Source organism: Mesoplodon bidens, assembly GCF_964165515.1.
Source record: "Mesoplodon bidens genome assembly, chromosome: 11".
Taxonomy (NCBI): domain Eukaryota; kingdom Metazoa; phylum Chordata; class Mammalia; order Artiodactyla; family Ziphiidae; genus Mesoplodon; species Mesoplodon bidens.
Genome location: NC_138167.1, coordinates 42,589,614 through 42,605,043, shown reverse-complemented (window position 1 = coordinate 42,605,043; position 15,430 = coordinate 42,589,614). Strand labels below are relative to the sequence as shown.

Below are 15,430 nucleotides of genomic sequence, written 5' to 3'. Positions count from 1 at the left end.
ATTGACATAGATTCTCCCAGAAGTAAGGAAATAACAGCACCAGGTTCTGAGTCTTTATTTCAGGCAATGGTAGTTTCCAAGGGAAGACTGGAGAAAAGATAGGCATTGCTGTCCACGCTGGGTAAATCATGACATCACGTGAGAGTACTCAGACCTGCTGCCCACTGAGGAGGGGGCTGCTCTCACCAATGGGGCAAGAGCGGAAGACCCAGGGCAGACGTAGCCACTGGGTTCTGCCGGGTGGCAGCTGGGGAAGGGGGAGAGCTGAGCCCTGCTTCGTACGTCTTCTCCTGATATTGGGAGAAAAGCAGGGATACTGGTTAGCGGTAGTCAATGGCAGCCTGTTTGTGTTTCTCCAACGAAGAGGATAAATCATATCCCAGGTTTCCTTGGCCTTAATCCTGGCTCCTTCCCCTCCTTCTCACCAACAGAGTTCATCCTCTCTTATTTCTGTGGTAACCTCTGTCCATTCCCCTCTCACCCTACAAGCTTCCCTGCTTTGAGGCCCTTGGCACCCCAGACCTAGGGATTTGCCCTTCATGCAGGTGGAGAACTCACTTCACCCAGCCTTCTCCACTCTTGATATTATTCATAACAAAAATCATCAAGATCATCATTTATTGCACTCTTGCTTCAGAACCAGGTGCTTTACCCACATTGTCTAGAATCCTGACAACAGCCTCACAGGGCAGGTATCAGTTTTCCTACCTTTCAGAGGCTCAGAAAGGTTAAGCTACTTCCCCAAGATCCCACCAGCAAGACTGCAGCCTAGACCTGTTTAACTTCCAAATCTGGGCTCTTTCCTGGACACTATGCTTTCTCGAAGGGGGTGGTGGTTCCTTCTTGCCTTGAGGAAGAATGAGCGGTGGTGCTAAGGGATAAGGGGGTGTGAGCAGCATGGTGGGGCTCTCACCTGTATATCAGAGATGCGAGCAGCAAAGCCATCAATACCAGCAAGATGCCCAAGAACACGGGAGCCTGCCCGAAGCCTGCTTCTTGACCTACAGGCAGAATCCCAGACATAGCTATAGTCAGCATCTGCTTCCTGTCAGATATCCTCTGCCACTCCCCTTCTTCATCCTACCTCTTGTCCAAGTACCTACCAGGCATGACAAGCTGGGTGCTGACCATTGCCAGGCTATTGGCATCAGCCAAAGACACATTGAGGCAGTAGGTCCCCGAGCCGCCCTTCAGTACCTGGTGCAAAACCAGCTGGCAGTCTGGGCTGGGTGGCACAGGCTGACACAGCCGCTGGGCAGGGGGCTGGCACCCTGGCGATGAGATGTCCATGCAGGCCTCCTTGGGTAGCCTGGGAGAGATGTCAGCTTATGTCAGGGAGTCTGGGAAGGAACACTAGACACCAGAGAGCAGGGTAGCAGTCAACCCAAGAGTTCTCGGGGCAACCAGTGGGACACTCACCCGCCTTGGCAAGACACAGTCAGCTCAAATGCATCTCCTTCACTGGATGGCACAGCCTGCAGGATCTCAGCACTCTCAATGCCCTCTGCAAAGTTGCAAGGTTTTAAGTGTGGGACTCCTCTACCAGTCCTCCCCAAAGGCCCACGGACAGGAAGGTCCTCGGGCTACCTCCCCAATCCCATCCTCATGCCTTCAAATGAAAACCCTGGGATTTGGGTATTCTTGTTCAGGTGAGTAACTCCTTCCAGGGTGTGCTTCCACTGGGCAGCCCTAAGCAGCACACGCCTTCCCTCCGCCAGCTCCCAAAGTAGGCAAGACTCACGGATGATGTCCAGGGTGAGGGAAAAGGAGCCATATCGATACAGAACACAATCCAGGGGGACTTGTCGCTTCACCAGGATTAAGGTGGCTCTGTCATCCAGCAGGGGGCTCTGGGAGCCTGGCAGGAAAGGATTGAAGAGGCAAAGTCATGAGACAAATGAGTCACCTGGAAACAGAGGCCAAGCAGGCATTTTTCCCAGGTAGAGCCAGAGCTACTAGATCCAGGCTTGGAATCAGGCAAGAGCTGGGAAATCTCATTTTATAGATAAGGAAACTGAGGCCCAGAAGGAGAAATGACTGCCCCAGAGTCACAGTTAGGGGTAGAGCTGGAGTTTTAAAAATTCTAAATGTTTATCACACCCCACACTGTGCCAGGTCCTGGGTTAGACTTGGCGTATGTTAACTCATTACAGTGTCACTATCTTATTCCTCCCTTTTCAGTGTTTCTATCACAATTCCAGGTAAACCTACTTTGGGATGGGAATCCAGAGGTGGGAAATGGTGTCAGAAACTGGGAAAGATTTCTATGCATTTACACTTAATCAGAAAATGAGATATAAGTATTATGTAAATGATCACAGACTGCTCCCTGACCTTCACTTTAGGGAACAGCTCTTTTCAGAGACAGAGGAGCAACAAGCTCTCTCCCCATGGCCTAGGAGAAGACCCTGGTTTCCTGAACTCTGGATCTCTTCCATGCCTTTAAGAGGGACTTGGGGGGCTTTAAAACCAGTGAAGACTCTGAAGGGACTCCACTGGTAAGCTAAGGATTGGGTAACATCTGGATCCAGAGTAAGTCTTTCAGGTCTTTAGAGCTGTGACAAATGCCCCCACCTCAATGAACCTCATTCATACTGGCCCTCTTACCTGTAATACCTTCTGTAGACAAGAATGGGCTGGCATCTGGACTGTCAGGCTCAGGGGTGGGTACCTCTCCAGCTGTGGTCTCCACCAGCTCTGTAGTTGTTACCTGTGCAACTGTGGTTCCAGAGGGTTCTGCAGTTGACACTTCAGGTGTCGTACCTATGGCCTCTGCAGTTGGCATCTCTGCAGGTGTGGTACTTATGACTTCTGAAGTTAGTACCTGCTCAGGTGTGGTACCTGTGCCCTCTGCAGTTGGCACTTGCACAACTGTGGTTCCAGAGGGCTCTGCAGTTGGCACCCGAGCAGGTGTAGTGCCCACGACTTCGGCAGTAGGCACTTGGCCAGCTGTGGTACCTGTGCCCTCTGCAGTTGGTACTTGCACAGCTGTGGTTCCAGAGGACTCTGCAGTTGGCACCTGAGCAGGTGTAGTGCCCACGACTTCTGCAGTAGGCACTTGGCCAGCTGTGGTACCTGTGCCCTCTGCAGTTGGTACTTGCACAGCTGTGGTTCCAGAGGGCTCTGCAGTTGGCACCCGAGCAGGTATAGTGCCCATGACTTCTGCAGTAGGCACTTGGCCAGCTGTGGTACCTGTGCCCTCTGCAGTTGGCACTTGCACAGCTGTGGTTCCAGAGGGCTCTGCAGTTGGCACCTGAGCAGGTGTAGTGCCCACGACTTCTGCAGTAGGCACTTGGCCAGCTGTGGTGCCAGGGGCCTCGGCAGTTGGCATATGCCCAGCTGTGGTGCCTGGAACTGGGGAGGAGCCACAGGAGGTGAGAGGAATGGCAGCCTGTAGCACCACCTGTGCAGTGACTGGGCCACACTCTAGGTAAGTGTGAGTGACCACAAGTGCCCGAGAGATCAGGGTCCCAGTACTGTCTCCAAAGTCCCAGGTGTAGGAGAGGTCAGCCCCAGCCAAATAGCCACTGGGGTCATGGAGCCGGAGGGCAAAGGTCAGAGGTTGCTTTCTCAGGAAGTGCTTGTTCGCTCCATCCAAGGCCTGCAGCCGAGACACGCTCACAGAGAAGGGCACCTGGTCTGAGATTGGAGCCAGAAAGGGTGAGAACCAGGTCTGGGCCACAGCTTCTTCTTTCACAGCCACATCCTCTAACCCCAAGCTGCCTGGCCCTTCACTGGCTCCAAGCCCCACATTCCTCTGCCCATGTCTTTCTGGCTTTGCCCGTATGAGGTGCCCCTACACACCATTTCCTCTTTCCCCTTTCCTGCCCAGCCAAGCTTCCCCACCTCCTCCTGCCCTGAGACTGGCCTTGTCCCTTCCTAAGTCCTTACCAGTAATGGTGAAGGCTGAGCGGGAGTGAGCAAGGGATACGTAGCTCTGGGACCCCCGGCGGTGGTAGACAGTCACTTCCATGATGTGTGTGCCCAGCACTGCCTTGCCTGTCCCAATGCTCAGTCCAGACACTGGGCCCCCCAGAACTTGCCAGTATTGGCCTGAGGTTTTTGGAAAGAAGAGTAGAGAAGGGGGTTACTGGTCAAAGGGGACTGGGGAAGGGTTAGAGACAGGGCACCAGAGAAGGAAGGTCAGGAGATGTATTGAGAGGATGCTTATTTCAGAGGGTGTTTGGAAGCTTGTATACGGGGGCAGGAAAGGAGTCCTAACGAGGGGTTCCATGGGATGGGACTGTAATTGGAGAAGGGTTCCCAGAAAGAAGTATAATAGAATTAGCTACGTGCTGTGGAAGAAGAAGGAGTCATGGGGAGGTGAAGATTAGGGAAACTCACAGAGTTTAGGGGTGGGACCAAAAGAAAAGGGATCAGGTAGGAAGAGATGAATCCAAGTGTGGGTGACAGGCCAGAGAAGGGAGTCTCTCACCCCAGGTCTTCCAGACATAAACAAAGCTTCTTCTCTGAGGTGAAGGGCCAGATGGGCAGGCCCTCCCATCGGGGAAGATGCAGGTATCATCAGGTTCTTGGGGATACACTGGCTGTCCTCCCCACACCTGGCTCCCTGAAAGGAAGATACAAAGTCACCCTCAAACCCTGGCATTCCTTATTATACACCAAAACCTTTAACATGGCTCCCAGAGCAGGGCTCTGGGAATACTCCCTAGCTACAAAATATATTCTCCTTGATATAACCCACTGTGGGTGGTAGCGGGGCGAATGGAAACTATAATTAAAGATTCCTATGTAGAGACTTCCCTGGTGGTCCAGTGGTTAAAAGACTCCACTCTTCCAATGCAGGGGGCATGGGTTCAATCCCTGGTCAGGGAACTAAGATCCTCCATGTTGAGCGGCCAAAAAACAAACAAACAAAAAGATACCTATGTAAGTATATACATAGAGATTGGAGAGAAAGAGATTGGAAATGCATCAAAATGTTTAGAAAGATTTGCTCTGGCTAGTGGGATAAAAGTAAAAATAACAGCACCAGCTAACATTTATTGAGCCTTTACTGTAGGCTAGGGCAGGCATTATGCTAAATTCTTTATATATTATCACATTTTAATCCTTACAACAACCTTTTAAAGTAGTATCATCCCTATTCTACAGATTAAGGGAATGGAAGCACAAAACAATTAAGTGACTTGCCCAGGGTCACATACTGGTAACAGGTTTAAATCCAAGTCCAACTTCTATATCCACTGGGTCTTCTGTCCCCCACTTTGGGTACTACAATTTTTTTTTCTTTGTGCTTTATCTGTGTTTTCTAATCTAATTACATATATAATTTGTTTAAAAAAAGAACAAGAAGGAGAAGGGGCATGAGCTGAGCCCTGGGAATGAGGCCTGGAGTGGAGTGGTACCCACCGTTAATGATGGTGTTGTTGGCCCAGATGACCTGCCCATCTGACAGCACCTTCTGGCTTTCAGGGAAGTGCAGGGCAATAGAGAAGGAGGTGTTTGCCCCAAGCAGCGTAGGCCCATCATTGCTGACCTTCAGAGATACCTGGCCACCTAGAAAGGGCAGCTGCGTTAGCTGGGACTCCTTGGCTTCCCCTCCCCATATGCCTTTTCCCTTCCTGTCTTCTCAACCTACATTCAACCCAGTTCTTGCTCCTCTCCTCTCCCCACCCCATTCCCGCCATACCCGCCCCAGAAATTGCCAGGTTCCTACCTCTCCAGCAGTCAGGCCCCTGGCTTTCTGTCCACTCTGGATATAGCTGCCTGTTCCATGCTTTAGTTCTGAGCTGCCTTGAGACACCAAGCCAGTCCCGGTCTCTGGGTCCTAAAAGGAAGGTATAATGAGGACCCTCAGGTCATTACTCCCTTCTCAGGGGGCCACAGTGTCCCATGTCACGTCACTCATTCTCACATTCAAAGTGCATTTTAATTTACCCAATACCCACCATGTACCAGGCACTGTGCTAGGTGCAAAGAACTTAAGAAATGAAAAAGAAATGGTCCTAAAGAGATTCAGGTTAAAGTATATGAAATAAACATATACATAAATTACTATAATTCAAGGCACTGCTTAATATGAGCCATAATAACATGCACAATGTACAACAAAATGACAGAATAAACAGATTAATTCCACTCTGGTAGACTGGGAAGGACCCAATGAGGAGTTGACCTGTGGCATAAAGCACTCTAGGCAGAAGGCCCAGCATGAGCAGATGCATGGAAGCATGGAAGCACATGGCATGATAGGGGACCACTAGCAATGCGGTTGATGTACACCATGAGAGATGAGGCCAAGAAGATGGGGTGGGGGCTTTGAGTGCCAGGCGAAGGAGTTTGGCCTTTACCCTGTAGGCAAGTCCACCTCAGAAGACTTTGTTTGTTGTATTGAGATATAATTCACATACCATAAAATTTACCCTTCAAAACTTTTTGAATATGATCAGATCTGTGTTTTAGAAGGATCACTTCAGCAAGCAGTGAGGAGGATGGACCAGAGGCAGGTAGAAATTGGGAGTGGGGACAAACAAAATTATTATAACTGACCAAGAGAGAGGTCTGAAAGAAAGCGATATGATGGCTCTCCACATGCCTCACCCAGATCCAACAACTATCAACATTTTGCCACATTTGCATTATCGATCCTTTGTTATTGGTTTGTTTTTTGGTTAAAGCATTTAATTTTCTTTTTTAGAGTATTCATTTCTAATGCTGTACTTTTCTTTCATTCTTTCTTTCCTTTATTTATTTTATTATTATTATTATTTATTTTTTTTTTTTTTGCGGTACGCGGGCCTCTCACTGTTGTGGCCTCTCCTGTTGTGGAGCACGGGCTCCGGACGCACAGGCTCAGCGGCCATGGCTCACGGGCCCAGCTGCTCCGCGGCATGTGGGATCTTCCCGGACCGGGGCACGAACCCGTGTCTCCTAAATCGGCAGGCGGACTCTCAACCACTGCGCCACCAGGGAAGCCCCCTTCCTTTATTTTTTTTGGCTGTATCAGGTCTTAGTTGCAGCATGTGGGATCTTTTGTTGCAGCGTGCGGGCTTCTCTCTAGTTGTCGCGTGTGGGTTTTCCTCTTTAGTTGTGGTGCGTGGGCTCCAGGATGCGGGGGCTCCGGAGCGCATGGGCTCTGTAGTTTGCGGCACGCGGACTCTCTCCTTGAGGCGCACGAGCTCAGTAGTTGTGGTATGAAGGTTTAGTTGCCCCGCGGCATGTGGGATCTTAATTCCCCGACCAGGGATCTAACCCGTGACCCCTGCATTGGAAGGTGGATTCTTTACCACTGGACCACCAGGGAAGTCCCTGGCTAAAGCATCCACAAGCAAATCCCAGACATAATGTTATTTAAAACCATACAAATTCAGTATGTATCTGTAAAAAATATTTTCTTGAATAAACACAATGCTAGTTCACACTAGACAAAATTATTGAAACCAGTCTATACAAAATTTCATGAATATCTAAAAATGTCTTCTTATGATTTTAAAAATCAGGATCCAAAAAGTAAGCACAATATTTTAAGAGCCTCAGGTGGACACGTATGAACAGAATGTTTCCAGAGTACAATAAGGAACGTAGTAAAAGAAAAAGACTTGAGGGCTTCCCTGGTGGCGCAGTGGTTGAGAGTCCGCCTGCCGATGCAGGGAACACGGGCTCGTGCCCGGGTCCGGGAAGATCCCACGTGCCGCGGAGCGGCTGGGGCCGTGAGCCATGGCCGCTGAGCCTGTGCGTCCGGAGCCTGTGCTCTGCAACGGGAGAGGCCACAGCAGTGAGAGGCCCGCGTACCGCAAAAGAAAAAAAAAAAGAAAGAAAAAGACTTGAAACTGCCCCATGAATGAGGGAAGTCAGATCAAGGAGAAATTCCTAGAAGTTTGTGAGACCAGGGATCTAGAGAAAGGGGGGCACTGGAATATGATGCAGATATTTCAGCACAGCAGAGACTATCCTCACTCCATTTCTAATATGTACCAGAAACCTGGTTGATTCTGCTGGGGGAGGATCTGGAATCATCCCACTGAGCATCCCACCATGAGAGCAAGAGAATTATAAGATGCCCCATTCTTTCTCCACTCCCAACCCTCCCTCCTCAGAGCAGCACGGGACATTCCAGACCCTCTCACCACCACCTCCCCCCCGCCTTGCTCCTGTCACGAGGCCCCAATCCCCCAGAGCTCTTTCATGTGATGCTCAGCTGAGACCCCTCTGCCTGTCTCTCCCAGCCCCAGAACAAAAGCCTGGGCTGTGTTCGCCTATGCCCATCCCAAAGAGGGGATGTGGTGCCTCTTTACCCTCTATCCATTACATTCTCTTGCTCCTCACTTTAAATACCCTATCCCAAGCGCCTGAGACATTGCCTAAGAGTCTCCCACTCATTTTACTCCCTTGGAGCCCCCGCTCCAGCTCACTGCCCAGGGGGTCTCAGAATTAGGGCCACAAAGACCCACTATTCTCTTGCCTTTCCAAGCAGATGGACTTATTTTTAGGCTGAGTCCCAAATCTTCATGTGGGGAGGGAGCTCAGTTGCCCATGTCCTCACTAAATCAAATGGGTGGGAGATGCCCGAAGCATTGCCGGTTATCTCCCATTAGGGAGGGGAAAACCAGAGCAGGTGTGCAACCCCAAATTCACACTTGCTCATGTCCACACACCCCACACTCACCTTCTGTGGCCCCCACAACCAGAAGAGCACCCACCACAGCCACATGGAGAAGGCATTTTCTCAGCACCAGATCCATCCTGTTCTTCTTTCCAGCAACCAAAGGCGCTGGGGCGTAGGACAAGCCCCTATATAAGAAACGGATGCTCATTTGCATAGCCCTTCCCCCTCTCCCTTCAGGGGAGGCCTGGGAGGAGCAGGAGGACCTGAGAAAGGCAGAACTGAGGAGGGATCCTTGTCCCTGGACATCCCGTTACTCAGTGACAGTTTCTGGTTTCACAGGGTCACGCTCATCTTAAAGCACTCCATTCCCCCGTGGAAAGAACTGACTGAAGGGCAGCTACAAAACAAAACACGTACCGGACACACACAATTCATCATGGGAGAGTGGATCAATTTATTGTGAGTCAAACCAGGAACCTCTCAAAAAGACTGTAGAAGCAGTGACCCTGTATCCAAACTCAAAGAGTGACAGTATCGGGGTAGGCTGAGAGACGGAGGTAACGACTCCTCCGAGGCCCGGGAGACCCTTACAATGAGATTCCCAAATTCCTGCTTTCAGAGGAGGCTCCCTGGACCAGGTGGCATTCAATCTTAGGTCAATACACATTTTCCTAGGGGTGGTGAAAACGGCGAATTAGAGATCAGGAAATCCCTATAGACTCAGGACACAAGTAGGAAACTCGATCCTAAATCAGATACTTGGAAAAAGGTGTTCAGCCTCCCCACCTACGTTGAAACTTGTCTTAATGCCCCTCGGAACCAAACTTGCGCGGGTCGGGGTCGTTTGCAGAGAGGGACGCAGGGCTGGCCTCTCCCGCTCTGACGTTGACCAATAGGAAGATCTGGGGGCGGAGCCAGGGAAACGCGGGAAGGAGGGGCGGGGCTTCTGGTGGCGGCAGGGAACTGGGGGGAGGCGGTAACATTGTTTCAAGTTGGACAAATTGACAAGAGCGAGATACACTGCTTTCCATCCCGACCTGGGGCCACGGTACTGGGCCCTGTTTCCCCTCCTCGGCCCCCGAGAGCTGGGTGCCGCTTTCTGCAGGGTTCCCAGGCCCCCGCTCCAGGGCCGGGCTGACCCGACTCGCTAACGCTTCATGGAGAACTTCCAAAAAGTGGAAAAGATCGGAGAGGGCACGTACGGAGTTGTGTACAAAGCCAAAAACAAGGTGACGGGAGAAGTGGTGGCGCTTAAAAAAATCCGCCTGGACACGTGAGTGGCCTCTGTACCCGGGACTCCTAACTCGGGAGCTCCTTGTGTGCCCCCTACCCCCACCCCAACCGGCGGTGGCCATCCAGGGACCGGAAGGTAGCAGGGAGGGACTTCTTTTGAAGTGGGGAGGTGGGTTGAAGGACGAGTAGAGGGTTTCCCGTGGGAGACTATAGGGCAGTGTAGAATCCATGGGAAATTTCCTCCCTAAAGGCGGGTGATGCCCCCAAATGTACAGTCAGAAAGACTCAGGAAGAGGAAGGAGGCCTCTGAGATGGGGGTTCCAGGACTCCCTGTGGAGCTGGGTTTTGCAGTAAGCTGTAAAGAGCACCTTTTTGAATGACGAGCCCTCCTCACTGCCCCAACCCCACCCTCATCTTAGAATTCTCTCCCCCTTTCAAAAGAATGGCAGTTGAACCTCACTGGCCCCTCTAGAGAGACTGGGTGCTGCTACTCCCCCCCCGCCTTTTTTTTAGCTGTTACCTTCTTCACCTTCACCAGGAGGCTTTGCTAACCTAACCCTGGGCAAAGAAGAAATAATGACCTTAATGTGTCCAAAAGCCAGTCCTGTCCATCCATGAATTAACCTCTGAAGCACCCCTTCTCTTCTCTCACTTTCCTAGGGGATGCTGGGGTGGTGTCTCTGTGGGGAGGCAGGGAGTGGGGTAGAATCACCGGGCTGGGGGAAAAGGAATATTTGTAACCACATTCCCATCTCTGCTCTCCCAACTTCTCCAAGTGAGACGGAGGGTGTACCCAGTACTGCCATACGAGAGATCTCTCTGCTTAAGGAGCTTAACCACCCTAATATTGTCAAGTAAGTGTGTATCTGGGAGGTGCTCTGACAGTCAGGGAGGATGCCTTCTGTTTGTGTTGTCTGGGCATTTCTCTCCCTCACCTCTATCCCTGGACCTCCCTTCCCTAGGCTGCTGGATGTCATTCATACAGAAAACAAACTCTACCTGGTTTTTGAGTTTCTGCACCAGGATCTCAAGAAATTCATGGATGCCTCTGCTCTCACTGGCATTCCTCTTCCCCTCATAAAGGTAATCCTTCTCATCAACTCCTCCCAACATGGGCATGTCTTGGGGGGACTGAAGGCAGGCAATCCAGACTGAGTGTTGATTTGTGATCTTAGCTTCCTTCCCAGCCCTCATCCCCTAAGGCTGGGCAGGAGAATCAAAGAAGGCGAAACTCTAGTGAGTCAGCTTAGCAGATCAGGTGGAAGGTGAGATGAAACTCAGATAAATGGGACTGGAGGGCACTTGGTAGACCCCTCCAAAAAGCCTTTCCACCTGCTTGGTGGGAGAAATAGCCAGTGAGTCTCTATTGTCTGTTTTTCTGGGTTCTTTACTCCCAGAGCTACTTTCAATCTATCAACAAACGTTGATCCAACACAAATTTATTGAACACCTTCAATGTGCTGAACACAGGATATGGAAAAGAAATGCAAAACTGAATAAGACCTGATCCTTATCCTCACTGGGCTGACAGTCCAACTGGGGAAATGGCTTGTAAACATGGAATTATTATCTAACTAGTGAAGGCTTTAGTAGAACTTTGGAGACACAGAGGAGACCCTAATCTTCTCACGGTGATGGAAAAACACATTCTTTTCTCTCCCCTTGTCAGAGCTATCTGTTCCAGCTGCTCCAGGGCCTAGCTTTCTGCCATTCTCATCGGGTCCTGCACCGAGACCTCAAACCTCAGAATCTGCTTATCAACGCAGAGGGGGCCATCAAGCTAGCAGACTTTGGACTAGCCAGAGCCTTTGGAGTCCCTGTTCGTACTTACACCCACGAGGTGAGTCCCTCTCTGCATGTCTTCTCTGAAATTCCTGGGAGATATTAACAGGGACATTCACAAAGTTTTTAGTAACTATCTGGCCAGCAGTTTCTCTCTCCCTAGATGGAAAGTATCCCTGACACCCTAAGAGGTCTTAGAGTATACACAGAGTTCATATTTTGATAGATAACGAGCCAGGAGAGCTGGATGGCACACCATTAAAATTATGACCGATTGCCTCAAGTTTTCCAAGAAGGTTGCAAATTGGAGGTACAGAAAATATGGTCCCCAGGACCATGGACTAGGCTAACTCTGGGCTAAGAAGTTGTACCCAGTTATTTTACTTAGGGGAAGTCAGAGGGAAGGGAAGGATGGAGGGAAAGAAGTTGCTTGTTAAGAAGCTGAGTTAGCAGAGTAGTCCTGAGGAAGTGAGATGTGGGAATCTCCATGCCCCATACACCACCCCTCCCCTTCCTACGCTTGTCCTCAGGTGGTGACTCTGTGGTACCGAGCACCTGAAATCCTTCTGGGCTGCAAATACTACTCCACAGCTGTGGACATCTGGAGCCTGGGCTGCATCTTTGCTGAGATGGTACGGAGGCATGCCTGAGTTCTACCCAGCCCCCTCCTCCCCACATTCAAGAACAACAGAACTGTTTCTTGGCCTAGACCCATGGCCCTTCTCTTATCACAGGGTCCTTCCTCTAGAGTAGCACAAAGTGGGTGGTGGGGAAAGGATAGGACTGTCATCCCTGGTGTCAACCACAATGTGGGGATATCCTCAAACAGCTTTAGCATGCAGTATACATATCTTATCTCTGAACTGAGCTAAATCATTTCTGCAACTGTTTTAGCTTTAGCCTGCATATATTTGGGAAAATGAGTTCCATTTAGTGTCCCCTTCATTTGGCCTGTAGACCTTATTGTAGGGCACCAGGAATGTGGTGAGGCCAACTGTGTTCACCTTACCCACACCTTTTATTTAAACGGTAGACTTAGATCACATCCCCCCTCAACCTCTGGCTTTTCAGATTGAAGGATCCCTGAGGCCCAGCCTTATAAGGGAGCTCTCATCCCCTTTAATACTACAGTGGAGTGAGCTAAGTTTTCGAATCAAATCAGCAGTATGTTTTATGGTCCCTTATCTGGGTTGTAACTGGGGGCATGGAGACCATTACCCCATATATATATGTGCATTTATCCCCCAGTGCATTACTTTACAATTGCCCATATTCGTCTCTCAATTCATCAAAAAATATTTGTTAAGCACCTAGTGTGTACCCAGCACCATGCTAAGTGCTGTGGGGAACACAGAAGAAATGGAAGACACAGTCTCTGCCCGCTGTGCTCCTATCTAGAAGTGGCTGCATCACAAGGAGGGGGGATGACCGCAGTGTCTACCCCACACCCCGTGAGTGGCTTGGGATCCCTTTGCTACATGTCAGTGGCACCCCAGACATTCACCCCCTCCCAGCCCCACCCAGCCTTGGGGATCTGCAAAGCCATGGTTGGGGGAAGGAAGGAGGGGGCGAGGAGACAGATGAAGGGACTTCATTGTCTCAGGCTCTGTTTGACTGACCCCATGAAAGGCCCTGGGGAGGGAGTCATGGGGCCCTGCTGACCTTCCACTGCCTGTGGGAACCTCCATTATCCAGTGGGCAGTTTTGACTGACGTCAATGTGGGTTTTGGCTTTTCCTCTTTCCCCATTTTCAGGTGACCCGGCGGGCCCTGTTCCCCGGAGATTCTGAGATCGACCAACTCTTCCGGATCTTTCGGACTCTGGGGACCCCAGATGAGGTGGTTTGGCCAGGAGTTACTTCTATGCCTGATTATAAGCCAAGTTTCCCCAAGTGGGCCAGGCAAGATTTTAGCAAAGTTGTGCCCCCCCTGGATGAAGATGGACGGAGCTTGTTATCGGTGAGAGTGGGGAGTGGGCACCCATTTCCTCTCATTCACTCCCCCAGGGCAGGGTTTTTCCAGGATGAAGGAAGAATGAGGCCCTGGACTCCTGGTCTCAGCATTTCCCTAGCCCCTGCTTCCCTCTCGCTGTTGTGCACCCATTAGATACAGGAAGGAAGGAAATGGGAACTCTGCCTTGGGTGAAAGGAATTGTTTCCCGATTTCTCAAAACACCTGCTGCCCATTTACTCCATTATCACATTACTGACGTCAGCATACATCTCTCCCTCCAGCAAATGCTGCACTACGACCCCAACAAGCGGATTTCAGCAAAGGCAGCTTTGGCTCACCCTTTCTTCCAGGATGTGACCAAACCAGTACCTCACCTTCGACTCTGATGGCTTTCTCAAGCCCCTACTCCCAGTCTCACCCTCTCCTCCAGTGGGGGCATGATCTGGCTTGGCCCAGGGCTCTTAGCTCACTGATCTTGTCTGGCTGCCTTAGCACTCACCTGCCCCTCTTAGCCAGCTGACTCTGGGGAGAGGGGGTGGAGGGGAGAAATAGGTGAAATTGAAACGAAGCGTCAATATTACATGCACTTAATCTCTGCACCATGCTCTCCCCTTCCTCTTAGTCATTGCTTAGGAGGGCTGGTATTTAAAAAAAAAAGAAAAAAGACTGTTCCTCCTTCCTCCACATAGGGTTTGCCATCCCAGTCTCTGAAAGCCCCGCAATTATTATTTTCTGTGTTTCAGGTGACAGAGACCCCAAACCTCCCACAGCCCTGTGTAAGGCCAACTGTTAGCAGGGGCACTAAGTTGGAACTTTTGAAAACCAAGCAAAACAAAAACATGGCAAGGGGCCTGTTTTAAAGAATTACGTTAAAAAAATAGATCCAACCAGTTTATACCCTAGTTTTAGTGTTTCATCTCACCTAACAGTCTGGGAGACTCAAGACTCCCTGTCTCAGACTCCCAGTCTCTGCAGTCCTGGTGGGACTGCAGTAGAAATGATTGCTCCTAGTCTTCTTGCCTGTCCCTCCTACAGGCAAGGGGTGTCTGGGAGGCTCTGGGTCAGGGACTGTGCTTCACCGAGGCCTTATGAGGCAAGTGAAAGATGTTTGAATTTTTCTCTTCTTTTTAAGATTCTTAGTTCTTCAGGTGCTAGGTTCCATCTTCCTCTGAAGGCCAGCCCATAGGAGTGAAAGTTAAGACCTCATTTTGAGAATGCTGACACTTTTTTAGGGCTGTGCCTGAGTGGGGACATTGGGAAAAAAATATTTCTTTAAAAGAAGGATGAACAATTATATTTATATTTCATAGCAGTTTTTTAAGTGGGAATCGGTGGGGATTTGTTGCCATGTGCACCTTGGGGTTTGTAACGCAAATGTTTTTTAAAAAAAAAGCTTTTTTTCTTTTTTATGATTTTGTCTCTCTTCTCCCACCTTTTGTCCTTGAGTGTTCTTGCTATTAACATTATTTGTAATTTAGTTTGTAATTGATTAAAAAAAAAGTTCCTGGTTTTATAGTTCATCTCCCTCCTCCTTTACTTTTGCATATTTACTGAAAGAATGATGTGAGAGAGAATATGAATGTGTGCATGTGATAATAGGTTTCAGACCCCTTTTCCTAATCACTCTATGCAGGGCTACCCACCCCACTCCATTTCGACCTCTGTGATGCAATTGGGATAGTGCCGCGGGTGGGTGAAGTGGGAATTATTGCCCCCATTTTACAGCTGAGGAAAGTGAAGCTTATGTATTTCCTACTTCACTTTCCCCTAAACCATCATCTCCCCCACCCCACCCCCCCGCCCCCAGACGCACATATCACATACACATACACACAAGGCTCCAGTTCCAGATTTTCAGTGTTAGAGCTCAGGAGCAGCAGTATGGTTGGAAGTG

General features: G+C 49.9%; 2 protein-coding genes across 3 annotated transcripts; one reads left to right on the top strand and one right to left on the bottom strand.

Moving 5' to 3' along the window:
* Positions 1 to 39: 39 nt before the first annotated feature.
* Positions 40 to 8,741, bottom strand: PMEL (premelanosome protein). The gene is made up of 11 exons (XM_081248783.1): positions 8,630 to 8,741; positions 5,681 to 5,791; positions 5,374 to 5,520; positions 4,436 to 4,570; positions 3,892 to 4,053; positions 2,608 to 3,639; positions 1,742 to 1,858; positions 1,420 to 1,504; positions 1,104 to 1,309; positions 914 to 1,001; positions 40 to 290 (listed from the first exon to the last, which is right to left on the bottom strand). Exons 1-11 carry the CDS (start codon positions 8,703 to 8,705, stop codon positions 149 to 151), a joined length of 2,301 nt encoding a protein of 766 aa, XP_081104909.1. The 5' UTR covers positions 8,706 to 8,741; the 3' UTR covers positions 40 to 148.
* Positions 8,742 to 9,504: 763 nt separating this feature from the next.
* CDK2 (cyclin dependent kinase 2) lies at positions 9,505 to 15,051 on the top strand. 2 transcript variants are annotated; one of them, XM_081248004.1, is made up of 8 exons: positions 9,505 to 9,842; positions 10,579 to 10,656; positions 10,765 to 10,885; positions 11,472 to 11,642; positions 12,115 to 12,216; positions 12,892 to 13,035; positions 13,339 to 13,542; positions 13,818 to 15,051. In XM_081248004.1, exons 1-8 carry the CDS (start codon positions 9,727 to 9,729, stop codon positions 13,920 to 13,922), a joined length of 1,041 nt encoding a protein of 346 aa, XP_081104130.1. In that variant the 5' UTR covers positions 9,505 to 9,726; the 3' UTR covers positions 13,923 to 15,051. The 2 variants fall into 2 exon arrangements, with proteins under 2 accessions (XP_081104130.1, XP_081104131.1); XM_081248005.1 differs by lacking the exon at positions 12,892 to 13,035.
* Positions 15,052 to 15,430: the final 379 nt, after the last annotated feature.